At 37.1% G+C, this 13,951-nt stretch overlaps 1 protein-coding gene across 1 annotated transcript in view; it reads left to right on the top strand.

Moving 5' to 3' along the window:
- Positions 1 to 226: 226 nt before the first annotated feature.
- The window catches only part of SLC44A5 (solute carrier family 44 member 5), a 116,901-nt gene continuing 103,176 nt past the window's right edge, over positions 227 to 13,951 (top strand). Inside the window, exons 1-2 of the mRNA XM_039838462.1 lie at positions 227 to 242; positions 656 to 740. Coding sequence (XP_039694396.1) covers positions 227 to 242; positions 656 to 740 — 101 coding nt within the window. The remainder of the gene's footprint in view (positions 243 to 655; positions 741 to 13,951) is intronic.

Raw genomic sequence — 13,951 nt, 5'->3', positions numbered from 1 at the left:
ACTTATTATTAGCTCTGCCCATACAGTGCATGTGAGGAAGAAAAAGCCGTTCCATGTGTTCCTTGTACTGTTAAGAGACAAGGGCAGTATATTGCAATCATGATGCAACAATGAATGACGAGGGCTTCTCTCCAGATGGCATGAAGTCTGGTAGTAGATCTTAAAATATCCACAAAAATGACATTTATATAATATAATAATGATTTGTATATTCCATATAGCCAACATGGCGGAGATCAGCAGTGACTAATATTCCAACTTCTTGAAGGAAAGGGAGAACTGGGATAAGCAGGCATTTCTGTCATACTGTGCACTTCGCAAGTGCCCAGCGATACTTGGTGATGGCAGATAGTAAAATCGTTTTTGCAGGCTAGTAGGGCTTCAAGTTTTGCGACCCGATATGCACTTTATAATGTTGCTACTCAGAACAGTGAGAGGATATGTTTATAGGGTGTGTAGAATATGGTCTTTAACAACTCTTTTTAGTCTTGCTTCCTACTGGAGAGAGAGAGAAGGAGTGATAGATGTAACCAAGGCATAACTGAAGTCTCACTGGACCAAAGAATGACTTCAACACTGTACTGAGTGATGGACTAGCCAAGATGTAGATTTTTCTTTATTAATATTTTATATGTGTTTATTTGCCATTTATCAGATTATATGCTCAAAAAGCTCTCTGTTTTAAATGCAGGTAATCCAAGGACATTTGATCCAAATTTCAAGGGACCTGTTGCCAACAGGTAAGCAATTCTTTTCTTGGGAATATATTTTTTAACAAACACAGAAAGCTTGTTTTTTGGTACCATTTTCCAGTCAATGGAGAATTGTTTCTACTATGAGGGTGAAATGATTTATTTTTAGCCTAAATGTCACTTTATTTGTACAGGGAAAATACAGAGAATAAATCTTTCCATGAGTCATGAATATCTTCTTCTTTTCAGCAAGTGTGCTACTTTAAGTTGACTGAAGAGTTTGTATTTCTCAAAAAGAGAAGCCTCAAAAAAATGCTTTACAAAATTTAACCACTTTGTGAAGAGGCAAACACATTCAAGTAGTTATTTTATGCACCTCTTTACTCTGTGATTCACCATTGCAAATCCAGAGTTGCTATGCCAACTTCTTCCACGCCAGGTATTTGTGCTATTCAGCTTCCAAAAGCGGAGAGCTTTCTTTGAGACAACCATTCACTAATGCATTATGTATGCTTTAGGACATTTCAAAATACTATAGGGAAATATGTACTTGTACTTATAGGGAAATATGTACTATCAACTGATGCTTTTCCCTCAAGGTTGTATAGCATTTAAAAATTATTCAGTAACTCATAAACCTCTTTTATTATTATTATTTTTGCCCTTTATTCCCAGGCTTTCTGCTAATCACAAAAGGGAGTTGCAGGATAGAACAGCTAAAAATGAAGAGAAAATTATCTTGTTGGTAACTGGGTTTTGCTTAGCTTTGACATTGATTTCTGGCAGTTGTATGTCATAATAAACTGTGATGTGCGGTAATGATCAGCATGCTTATTTGCGTTTGCCAGCCATCACCATGCACATTAGCATTTACTGTTATGTCCCTATGCTCTCTTAGCTTTATATAAATGTGTATTCAGTTTATTCTAATTCCGTAAAAAGCCAAATCATTTGTTTTGGGTTATTCTTTCAAAGATATACCAGTGTCTTCTTTAGAATAAACCTGAAATCTCTCTCATTCTCTCCATGGTAAAGCCATGAATACATTTTGTTATCCGGCATACAAATAGCCGCATTCAATATGGAGGTTACTTTTGCTGTACTTGTATTCATGTTACAATAATTAATTTGTGAGAATTGAATCTAGCTTATTGGTCTCAAGGGACCTCTACATATAATCCAGATTCTTCCACAGTAATAATAATGACAATGATAAGGATGATAATAATAATAAAAATGATAATAATAGGAGGAGGAGGAGGAAGAAGAAAAAGAAGTAAAAATGAGCTGCCACATTTGGACAGATAAAATATAGATTATAGATGTGTGTTTTCTAGCCATAGAGAAGGAAGCAGAGTTAGGCCTGGCTGGCTTCATGTGTGGAGAAGGAGGTTAGATCTCTCTGTCTTCAGTTATTTAGAATTTAATGATGGAACCAGGTAGTGCAGGTAAAGTCTAAACAACTTTGATAATCACTATGAGGAAAGTAATTTATTTTTACCTAGGGCCTTTTGTGATACTCTAGGCACCAAAAAGGCCTTTGAAGGTGAAATGGTCATTATGTAGCAATACCTTCCCCACTTTTCAATCCAAGAACAGGGAAAAGTATTATAAAATCAAGGGCTTAACTATAGGAAGACACCGTGGGCCCATTTGTAACTTTTCAGGCTTAAGGGTTCTATAATGCCCTTCCTGGGAAAATAATTGGGGTGTTTAAAGAGTAAGTGACATTGCTTACATGTCACTTTCCTTCTGAGAGATCCAAAGTCTTATCAGATATTCAAGCAGATCCCCTTACAGCAATCTCTGCTTGCCATCCACCATGTTCTGTACACCTCTCTCAGTTCACAAGGGCATCGTTTTGTTAGGTGTAACTGTAGTTGTTTCCAAAAGAAGTGAAGGTAACACAACAGGAAAGATTAACTCAGCTTCTCATTGGTTCTCATATAGTAAGAACAAATGGGCATATGGAAGCTATTGCCCCATAATGTTGACCCCCCCCCAAAAAAGTGATTTTAATAGTTTAAGGTGTTTTACCAGCCCCTTTTGGAAAAGTAGTTATCCAGTGCCCATATTTTGTCCCCTGTATTCAACAGAATTTTAAGAAAGATTAATTAGTATTGAATTGAGGTTGTAAAGTTTGTAGATGTTTCAGGGGAGGGAGTTCAGTACTATTCTTGGCAGTCTATTAGAGGGTAAAATGAATGTACATAAAAACTAAGAAAAAAGTCTCTTTTATAAGATGCTGCATGAGAAATTCCTCTTGTAACTTAGAACTAAGAAAAATTTTTATTTAATGAAGAATTAGTATACTTTTTTTTTCCATCAGATAAAGAGAATTGTGTAATCCACTATATTTCTCCTTTAGAAAGCCTGTGGATAAATTTAATTTCAGTGCCAACAACTAGATTAGCCTTTGAGTCAAGAATTTATTTTCAGGATTTTGAATTTCTATTTCTATTTTAATAACTCTATTGCATCCAAGTGTTTTAAGTCACTTCATTTAAGATCCTTTCTAGAAAAAGGCAGCATATAAGTAGACAGGTAAATAGAAATGAAAGCCTTGCCATGTTCCATAATTGCCTTCATCAAATAGATGAAGGACATATGACTCATACTAATCAAACTGGTATGCTTTAAAATGCTGAAAATAACTATTTTGTAGAAGGTGGAAAATCTGTCATAATATGCATTTAGTTTTACCCGAACTGTTGGATGAAGGTGGTAAGTTCACTGTCACGAAGGGGTTCTAGGAGAGAATGAAGAGGCATCTGTTAGGAATGTTGTAGAGGGAATTCATTCATATAAAGGAGGTGGACTAAATGACCTCTGAGTCCTTTTCAATCTTGAAATTCTATGACTCTGTGAATCAACTTTTAATGCTAAAGCATAGATGGAAGAGTTCAGCTTCCGACCTAAGTGATAAAGCACATAAAGTACTATGCTGATGCTCACCACACACTCTTGTGAATTCTAAAGTGCTGTTATCAAGTGGACATCTCAAATTATTGTGATAACACAAAGCTGTCTCCTAAATTTATGCAGTTCTCATATTTGTTTCTTGTTGAAATAATTGGTATACTTCCTGTCACTGTACAGGAGACTTAAATATCTAAAGGTAAGACTTATGATCATGGTAAAATACGAAGAAAATTTTATAGAAAAAAGCATGCAAAGTTCAAGAAAAAGATGTACATCTTAGGTTGTAAAATGTCTGAGAGAAGCTACAAACCATTTTGACTTGTAAAATAGTTTGAAATAAAAAGCCTATATTCATAGCACTTCCTTCAAAAAGCTTTAAGTGTCTAAAAGTATGGAAGTAAATAAAGAAAAATAAAAATAATTGCCTGAATGGCTAATTCTTTGCAATGCAAATGTGAATTGAACATGTGCTCTAAACCTGGCATTTATTCACCTCATTATGAGTGGAGCAAATGGCATAATGTGATCAATTATTTATCAGTGTGACTTCTTTTTACTAGAAGATGTAGAGCAACACACATCTTTAAAATTCGTAGCCTGCCTTTTATTCTTCAATATGCTAGTTTGCTCTTTTTCCTGTTTTTGCATTTTAAAAAGTCACCACCTATAAATTATTTGTAATAAAGATGAGAATAATTCAAGCACACTAAATCAAAAGATGTAAAGAAAAGCATCCATTACTTTTGTAATGCTTCTTATATGCCAGGCACTGTGCTAGGTGCTAGGAATACAAGGATGAACTTAGCAAAGTTCCTGTCCAAGGGAGCTTGCAGATAGGAAAGGCAGATGATCAAGGGATTAATGTAATGGTGATAAAGTTATTGACAGGGGCTCCAGAAACAAAAGAGAGCGTGTCTAGCATTGCTAAGAGTAGAGAAAGGAGAGCCAGAAGAGAATTGACCCTTGAACTAGTTTTTGAAGACATTCCAAGAAAAGTCAGAAGCACACATGAAAGTACAGAGGCCTGAGAACAGTTGTCATGGAAGTGATGCAGTGTGTGCATGCATGAATCACCAATCACAGTGGTGGGAGGAGGCGTGAAGATCAGGCTGAGGTGGGGAGAAATGATGCTGGAGAGGTAAGAACGAGCAACATCACCAAGGTTTCATACACCATACCAATGCGTTTCGTGTTTTATTCTATAGCCTCTGAGGAGACATTGAAGAATTTTAAGTAAAAATTTGACAGAATCAATTTAGCATTTTAGAAACGTGTTTAGCAAGCACTCAGAGGATACTGCTCTTTACAAGATCTTAGGACAAGAACCAGGGACACATACCTCCTAACTATGATCCCAAGCTTAAAAATTTGTCCTTGTCCTTTTGTGTATGTTTGTGTTGGAGGAGGAGGGGAGAGCAGTGTTGCAGTCAAACCGAAGACTGCAATGTAGTGATGTAAACGTGTGAGGGTGCAGGTTGCAATGGAAACCTTCAGGAGAGAGTAAATCATGTGGCAAGGAGGTGGTACTGCTTGCTTGATATTATAATGCTTGAAAGGTAATGAAGGACCTGTAAGAGTTTTGCTTTACGTAGGAAAGGGAAAAGAGTAACCTGGAGAGGGCCAGATGTGTGAAGGAAGAGACTCTCCATGATTCACGTTAGAGTATTGCAAGTACTTACATGATAGAAGGGAGAGTAAAGTTGAGAAATACAATTACTTAGGTAGCAAGAGCCCAGATAGTGAGGAGCATTGTATTCAAAAGTAAGGAGAGTGAACTTTATTTTAAAGGGCAGGAAATGAATGGCGAGCCTCTTTTTTGCTTTTAATCAGTGCAGTTGCATAGTTGTATTTGCTTCAGTTGTCTCTATTTGCTATTTCTCTTTTCTCTCCGCACATTCTCTCCAATAGAGATTTATTCCTCATGCTTCTCAAACTGCTACTGAGGTCACCAGAGACTTCCATCTTCCATGTACAGTGGGCAACAGTTTTTGTTTTAATCTTGCAGCAACATCGGACAAGGGCAACCACTTTTTTTTTTTTTTCGAAATCCTCTTTTCTCTTGGTTTCCTTCATAGTGTACTTACCTGAAGCTTCTTCTACCTCTTGGCTCTTGTAAATAATGCTGCAATGAACATATGGAGTCACCTGTCCCTTCGAAGTAGTTTTTTGGGTTTCTTCTGGTAAATACCCAGAAGTAGGATTACTGGGTCCTTCTTTGTCTCTTGTTATAGCTTTTCTTTTAAAGTCTATGTTTTCTGGTATAAGTATTGCTACCCCAGATTTTTCTTTTCTTTTTTTGTTTCCATTTTCATAAAGTATCTTTTTCCATCCCTTTACTTTCAGTCTGTCGATCCGAATTGAGTCTCTTGTAGGCAACATATGCAAGCGTCTAGTTTTCTTATCCATTCAGCCACCCTATGTCTTTTGATTGCAGCATTTAATCCATTTATATGAAAAGCAATTGTTGATAGATATATAATCATTACTATTTTGTTATTCATATAAATTCAAGAAGCTTAAAGTCAAAGTTTGCTGGACTTTGCAGTCTCACTGAGGTGACTATGTACATCTCTGCTTTAATTATGTGTTGATTTCATAGTGTATCTCTCAGAAAGCAGAATTATTTTCTATTCTCTCAAGTTGTGAGGAAGCACCTTTCTGTCACATCACATGGTAGTCTTCCTTGCTGTGTGACCCTACTCAGGATTACCTCCTCTTACCCTGGTCTCGGCGTACCTTCTCTCTACTGAAATCCTGCAGCTTTTGCTGTGGATGGCTTTTAGCACATGCTATTTGTGATTTCTCTCTAGCTTTTGGTACTCATGTATTGTCTTATATTTGGTTTGTAATTCCCTTGGAGGATGGATATCTACATTCTGTAAATGTGTGAGTAATTAATAATAAGGGCTGGCTTCCCCTCACCCGCCTTGATATACCACTAGTTAGAGCACTACTCCTTGGATGGCATTCTGTTTGTGAAGAATAGGGTTATTTCTTCTGTGATTGTGCTTAAAAATTCAAGATTTTTTAAATTTACATCCTCTTTCAAGAGAGTTTTTCCTCTTAAAAAATAAATAAATAAATAAATGCCATCTCCATGTCCTAAGAATATAATGTCTGGCCTTTACCACAGGGTGCCGATTGTAGCAACTTGAACTTTATTTTTTCAGACTTAGCTCACAGGTCAGGGAAATGGTCATAACATTTTAATGACTTTGCTCTGACACTCAATATCTGACACTAAAAGAATGAGATAAACAGAATAAGCTGAACTTTTTGTGCTGGGACTTGTAAACCTTTGACTTGCTTCGGCATAGCATACACGAGTTCATACTGTGTACACTTCATAAAAACTACTTGAATTGAAAAATAGTATGAGATGTATTTCGTAAGTCCTAGCAATGCAAATAGTTCAGAGAACTCTGGAATTTAGGAACTTGAACTCTCATATATCACTAATGTCAACTGAAAATGCTGTAGGATTTGGATACCATCTCAGCAAAAGCTTTAAGTAATGATTTTAAAGTCCTTGAGTTCAAACCTATAAGTGGATCTTCACTTAAAAATGGTGAATGTTTTGCCTCACATGTGATAGTGCTATGGCCATTATTCAGCCTCATTTGAGGGTCACTTTGTTTTTATCTGTAGATTCTAAGTCACACTGCTTCCTCCTCCTCCTTGTTTTTCCTTATTCCTTAAGCAAATATTTATAGTATACTTTACAATATGATGAGAATTATGCTAGTTGGTAATAATACAAAGATAGGATATCAATGTTCTCAAGGAGTTAACAAATAATAGAAGAGACAGACAATTGAAAAGACTTTACAGTTCAATGTGTGAAGTACAGCCATGGGCAAGAGATCAAAGGGTCTGGTTCTCAGCGGTGGATGTCTCATGTAGCTCCTACTCCAATGATTAATATTCATTTATTCTCACTCAGCAAATATTTATTGATCATCTCTTACATGCCCTGTCGCCTCTTAGCATTAGTGACATAGTGATGAGCAAGATAGACAAGGTGTCTGTTTTCTTGGAAAAGGAAGAGACAGGGAAGACAACATCTGAGAAGTGAACATGACAGTTTCATAGGATGATAAGTAAGAGAAAAAAAAATAAAACAGGGTGATGTGATAGTGCCTAGCTGAGTGTGTGTGTGTGAGCATTAATTTAGATCTGGTGGTGAGGAAAGACCTCTCTATGGAGGTGACAACTTAAATGAGAAGTGAATGATAAGTAGGAGCCAGTCATGCAAAGATTGAGGATGTAACATTTCAAGCAGAGGAACAGCAAAATGTAAAGCCTCTAAAGCAGGAAAAGCTTAGTATGCTCAAGGAGCAGAAAGAAGGCCAGTTTGTGTGCAGCCTGATGAATGGGAGTAGGGGGTGGGGACAGGTTGGTAGGAGATCCATGCAAGCACATTACAGTAAGTGTGATGGAAAAGCCATCGGAAGATTTTAGAAGGACAGTGAGTTAATCTATATTTTTAAAATTCATCCTGAATGCTGTGTGGAAAATGGCTTTTAAGAGTCCAAATGCAGGAGCAAGGAGATCAATAGGAAGCTTTTGTAGTTGTCTCAGTGAAAGAGTGGCTTGGACTAGAGTGATGGTAGTGGACACAGAGAGACAGATTCAGGATATACTCTGGTGGTAGAGGTGACAGACAGTACTTACTGATATAAGAGATGAGAGAAAGAAAGGAGTCAAGGAAAACTGCTAGATGTGTGACTTGAACAACTGGGCAGATAATGCACCCCTATACCAAGAACAGAAAGATTAGGGAGGGGCAGATTTTCTAGTGCAAGGATTAAGACTTCTGTTTTGGCCGTGTTGAGTTTGTGATGTCAAATGGGTATCCTTGTGGTGATGCTGTATGCGAGTCTAGAGCTCAGTGAAGAATAAGGTGAGGAACGTAGATTTAGAGTTGGGGGTCATCGGCATATAGATAACATTTAAAGCCAGCTGACTGGATGAGATCACTTAGGAGAGTGGAGAAGGGGCCAAGGACAAATCTCTGGATTTGACCACATTTGGAGGAGAAGCAGAGGAGGAGGAGTGAGCAAAGGAGACAGAAGGAGCAGCCAGTGGTTTAGGAGAAAAACCAGAAGAATGCAATGTTGTGGAAGCTAAAAGAGTGTTCCAAGAAGAGTTTTCTTTTTTACTTATTTATTTGTAAAGTTGTGTTGTTTAAAACTGTGTTGACTGCTTTGAGAAATCAAACAAGGTAAAAAGTGAGAAGTGACCATTGGATCTGGCAACATGAAAGTCATTAGTGACCTCATCAAAAGCAATCTCAGTGATGAAATGGGCACTCGGGTCTGACTGGAGAGTTAGGGAATGTGAGGTGGAAACCCGGAGGTGGCTACTAGAGACAACTCTTTTAGTAAATTTCATTGGAGGATGAGGAGAATCTGGGATCAAAGTAGAGTTTTCTGAAGATAGGACATACTAGAACATGGTAGTGTGTGGGGCTGGGGATGATCCAGGACATTGATAGAGCAAGAGAAAGAAGAGGAAATTATAAAAATGAAATCCTGAAGATAGAATTCAAAACACAATTGGACTGGTAGGAATATCTGACCTTTGGCAGGAATGGAGATTCTTAATCCATAGTGTAATATGGTAAGGTGGGAATAGAGTAGAGGTACTGAGTGTCGAGTGTCAATTGTTTTGGTGATGGAAAGAAGAGAGATTCCTGCTGCTTGTTTTTAATTTCTCAATGAATTATAAGGTAAGGTCATCAGATAAGTGTGGCCTGGTGGTGGAAGTGGAGGAAGTGGCAGGACCTGTTGTATGAAGACCTAGAAGAGAAAGTATGAAGCAATCATTTTGGAAAATGGGGGAGTGAACATGCATATATTCTTAATCCAGAATATATACATTTTGCACTTCTCCTATAGACAATATTATTCTCATCTTAGAAACACTTAAGGGAGCCTAAAAACTGGCCACTGTTCTAATGGAACATAACGGTTTTTAGTCACATATTCGATACCTAAATTATGTGAACCAGAACATCCTGGGGCAGCTGGAGTTGGATGGCAATACCCTGAGTTTTCACATAGTAGGAGAATCTTGAACAATATTTAGAAGAAAAGATCATGCTATCAAAAGAGGCATCTTTTATGTGGTGGCTTAAAAATAGGATAAGCATGTACCATGCAAAGCAGATTTGCTTAGCTAGATTGGAAAGCCGAGGCTAAATATAACATATAGTTGAAAAACAGAGGGGGCTGGGCATACGTATGAAATATTGGAGATGCAATATTGGCAGAATTTTGTTTTAGTTATAATAGAGAAGGAAAAAAGAAGAGGTGTAAGCAGATTCCAGATCACACATTAGTTTATTCCTTCGTTCATAACTTATCTGTTATGCACTTTGGGCGTACAGAAATGAAAAAGACACAGACTATGCTCTCAATAAGCTTTAAATTTAAACTACTAAATGTAATATAAAAAATGAACGACTTGCTAAATAAAGGTACAAGCATAATTTAAGGGGATGGAGTAAAATGAGTAAAATGAATAGTTAGTTATTCCTCATTGGAAAAATCAAGAACTGTTTCTTGAAGGTATCATTTGAACTGGACCTTGGAGGAGGAGAATGATCTTGATAGAGAATAAAGAAGAGAATCAGACTCTCTAGAGCATATGTTACAGATTGGGTTCTCCAAAAGTGGATGCTGAGATGGAGTTTGGGGTGCAAGCTCTTTATTAGGCATCACACCAGTGAAAAGAAAGGAAAGGAAGTGTGATTACACAGAGGGAGATGTCAGTCTGCTACCAGACTCCCCGAAGCCTCAGCCCTGGAGTGACTCTGACATGGCTGCACCTGTATGAGTCCACCGGCTCAGTCTCTGGTTTCTCAACTGTAGTGGAGGGAACGACCTGGGGTGAAGCAGCTAAGGCAGATCCTGAAGATGCCGGTGGCTAGAGGCTCTCTGTGATCACACTCGCCACAGCTGGGCAGGAACTCCTTCCTTGAAGGGGAACTTGAGTGGCACATGTCTGTGTGGACCACAGCATGTGAGTGTATGGCCATCCCATCATTTTCCAGAGGAGATGGAACAAGAGACTAGGGCAAAAGAACTTTGGGAATGAAGCTGAACAGATCATTTGGGATGATAGCTTGGAAGGAATGATAAGGATTTGGGACTTTTTTTCTTGTGAGGATTTGTTAAGGGAATTAAGTGGTGTTATGTCATCATCTAGTGCTTTACCTTCAAGAGAGAACTCCAGGTAGTGAACCTAAGGCAGCAGAACCTAATGGCTGTAATAGTTGCCATAGAACACAGATGCCTAATGAATTTGAGGGGGGTGAGAGTAGGGGAGATAGACCACACATTACATTATGTTCATTTTCATTTGGATCTCTTATTCTTGAATAACAGTGTCACTGATGCTTCATTCAGAACAGATATGACCCTCAACTTTACCATGATTGCCAAGTAAAATGTTTCTAAGGGAACCTTCATTACCATATACCTGTATCAGAGAAATATAACTATGTCAAAACAATATATTATCATATATTCTTCAAATATTGCTGTGCTCAGCCTGTTTTGCTATTTAATGGATTTGTTTCTCACTAGCTCTCAATTGATAATTATATATACTTTAAATATGAGTTCTTTCGGTGGGAGAATGAGAAGAGAGATTTTTTTTTTTTTAATTTAAAAAGTAAAGGTAGTTTGTGTCCAGGTGGAGCAGGAGACCAATGAGTGGGCACAGTTGGAAAGCCAGCAGGGGTGGAAGGCAGCAGGCAGCTTCCAGGTTTTGGGTCCTGGGGTGTGGAGCTCCTTTGTGACTGGGCTGTAATATGAGAAATGAGAACTCTGGGGGCAATCCTAGTAGCAGTATACCATGATTGGGTTTCTAAGTCATTCAGAAACCAGCAGTGCGGAGCCAGGTTACCAACTCTAAATAGAACCACAGAGGACTCGAGAGTACCATGAGTATAACAGGAAGCAGAAGGCAAAGCCTGGAGGAATTCACTTCACTCACTAGCATGCCGCTTTGCTTTCCTTAATGTAATGATTGTGCAGGGCTTTTGTCGCCAAGGTTATTTTCTAGTTAGACTTGTAAGGAAAAATTAGAGAAGAAATAGATCAGATTTTATTGGGGTATTAGTATTTAATTTAAATCTTTTCCAAATTGTTTTTGTTTTTTAAATGATTATGTTCCTCAGTTAGTTCAATAAGGAATTATTATATAAATAATGTAAGCAGCAGTCAGTTAAGCATTACTTGAGATGCCTTTCAATTCTGATAATGAAGCTATCACTCAGGCACAACCCTTTACTTAATATTATCTTGCCCAAATTCTGTATATGGTGTCTCGGAGAAAAGGAACACCTTTTTATTGCTAGTTTTATAAACCTAAATGTATATAGTGACAACAAACTTCACAGCTGTACATTTTTAAAGTCTGAACATGGTAAAATTAGACAAAACTTCCCAACACATATATTGTCATTTTGATTTCAGTTGTTGAAAATTTTTCTCAGATGTCGTTGTGTTTCATGATTTACAAGCATAGACATCACTTTACATGCTCTGGACTTTTGAATTCAGATCACTCTGAGTTTATTTCAAACTGGAAGTCTCTTGTTTATTTGGTGAATGTCTTCAAGAGCCTTCATGTTGGCAAAGTTGTGGCCCTGTGAATTATTATTTATCTTATACTTTTGGTAATTTGTTGCCGATTATTCACAGGATACTTTCTGTTATATTTTTAAAAATGCAGCTTAAAATCTCTGCTGAATATTGAAAGAAAGTAAGTAATGTTTGCTCAAAATTTAAACTGAAAAAAAAATTTCCACCAGAAATGATGGTCTCCATGTGCCTTATTTTTTAATATTTCCTTCTTTCCTTTGGAATGTGCATTAACATTTTATAGATCTCCCTTGCACAGAAGGGAAAGTTTATCCCCTACAATAGTGGAGAAGGTACTATTATTTTACAGTTGTGTATTTGATATCACAACTTGTTTTTTCAGATTTGGAAAATCAAAGTTACAACTACATAAGCCATCTCCTTTATACTACGCATTATCCATAATTTAATTTTCTCCTGTTCAATAAAAGATGGAATGATACTCCATCTCTTCCTTCCTGGAATAGCTTTGATTTCCTATCCCACTTCCATCACCTTCTTCCCCAAAACATTGGCTTTGATATTTGTGCATATTTCTGCTGAATTTATAAATTTATTCAACGGTCTTGATTTCCCTAAACCAGCCTATGATAGTGTTGGCATGCTGTTTGACTCTATGATCTATTTTAGATTAGTAGACCCTGTATACTTCCCTGACCTTATATGCCATCTGAATCATTTTTTTAATATCAGTTTATTTATTATTTTTTTCATACTATATATACATAATTTTTTTTTAACATTTTATTTTTTTGTTTTCCCCCTCCCCTCTCCCTTCTGGTAACCACTAGTCCATTGTCCATTTCCACAAGTCTCTGTTTATTTGTCCTGTTCATTTGTTGCTTTTAGGTTTATATCTCACATATAAGTGATATCATGTGATTTTCAACCTTTTCTGTTTGGCTTATTTCGTTTAGTATGATTATTTCAAGGTCATCCATGTTGTTGCAAATGGCAGTATTCCGTCTATTCTTATGGCTGAGTAATATTCCATTGTATATATGTGCCACAGCTTCTTTACCCAATCATCTATCGTAGGGCACTTTGGTTGCTTCCATGTCCTCGCCACTGTGAATAATGCTGCTATGAACATCGGTGTGCACTATCTGTATCATTTACAATTTAATTGGAGGAGTTTAACATACATAAACTTTAGAGAGTTGTTAAGCGCTAAATTATGTTGGGGATTGTAAGAGAAATAGCATTTCCAGTTATAGAAGAGAGAACTGAGTTAAATGCTAAAGATCATATTTAATATAGGAGACAGCTTTTGAACTGGGCCTGGAAAGATTGGTAAGATGAATATTTTGTAAGTAAAGAATAAGATATTCCAAATTTAAAAAGCATCAAGAATAAAGGCAAGGAGCCTTCATTCAGCACATGGAATACTGTCCTGAGCACAGGGCTTTATCTCTAATATGTTTTCTCAATGAACATATAGAGAGAGAGAGAAAAAGAGAGAGAGTCCATTTAGCATTAGGAGCTGGGCCCAACTATTGATGAAATAACTTGTTTGACTAAGTTGTACTCCCTTTGAACTGTCCCAGTTCTTTCATTGGATTGATCATATTGAATTGTTGTCTTGATATTGAATAGACATAGTCTCAGCATCCTTAATGAGGAGCACAGTATTTTCTTTCAATATCTTTAATTAGCTTTTATTGCCTGAGTGTACCAGGCTGT

Source organism: Pteropus medius, unplaced genomic scaffold (genome assembly GCF_902729225.1).
Source record: "Pteropus medius unplaced genomic scaffold, Ma_sr-lr_union100, whole genome shotgun sequence".
Lineage (NCBI taxonomy): Eukaryota > Metazoa > Chordata > Mammalia > Chiroptera > Pteropodidae > Pteropus > Pteropus medius.
The sequence above is the reverse complement of the archived record's forward strand: the minus strand, read 5'-3'. Positions and strand labels throughout refer to the sequence as shown.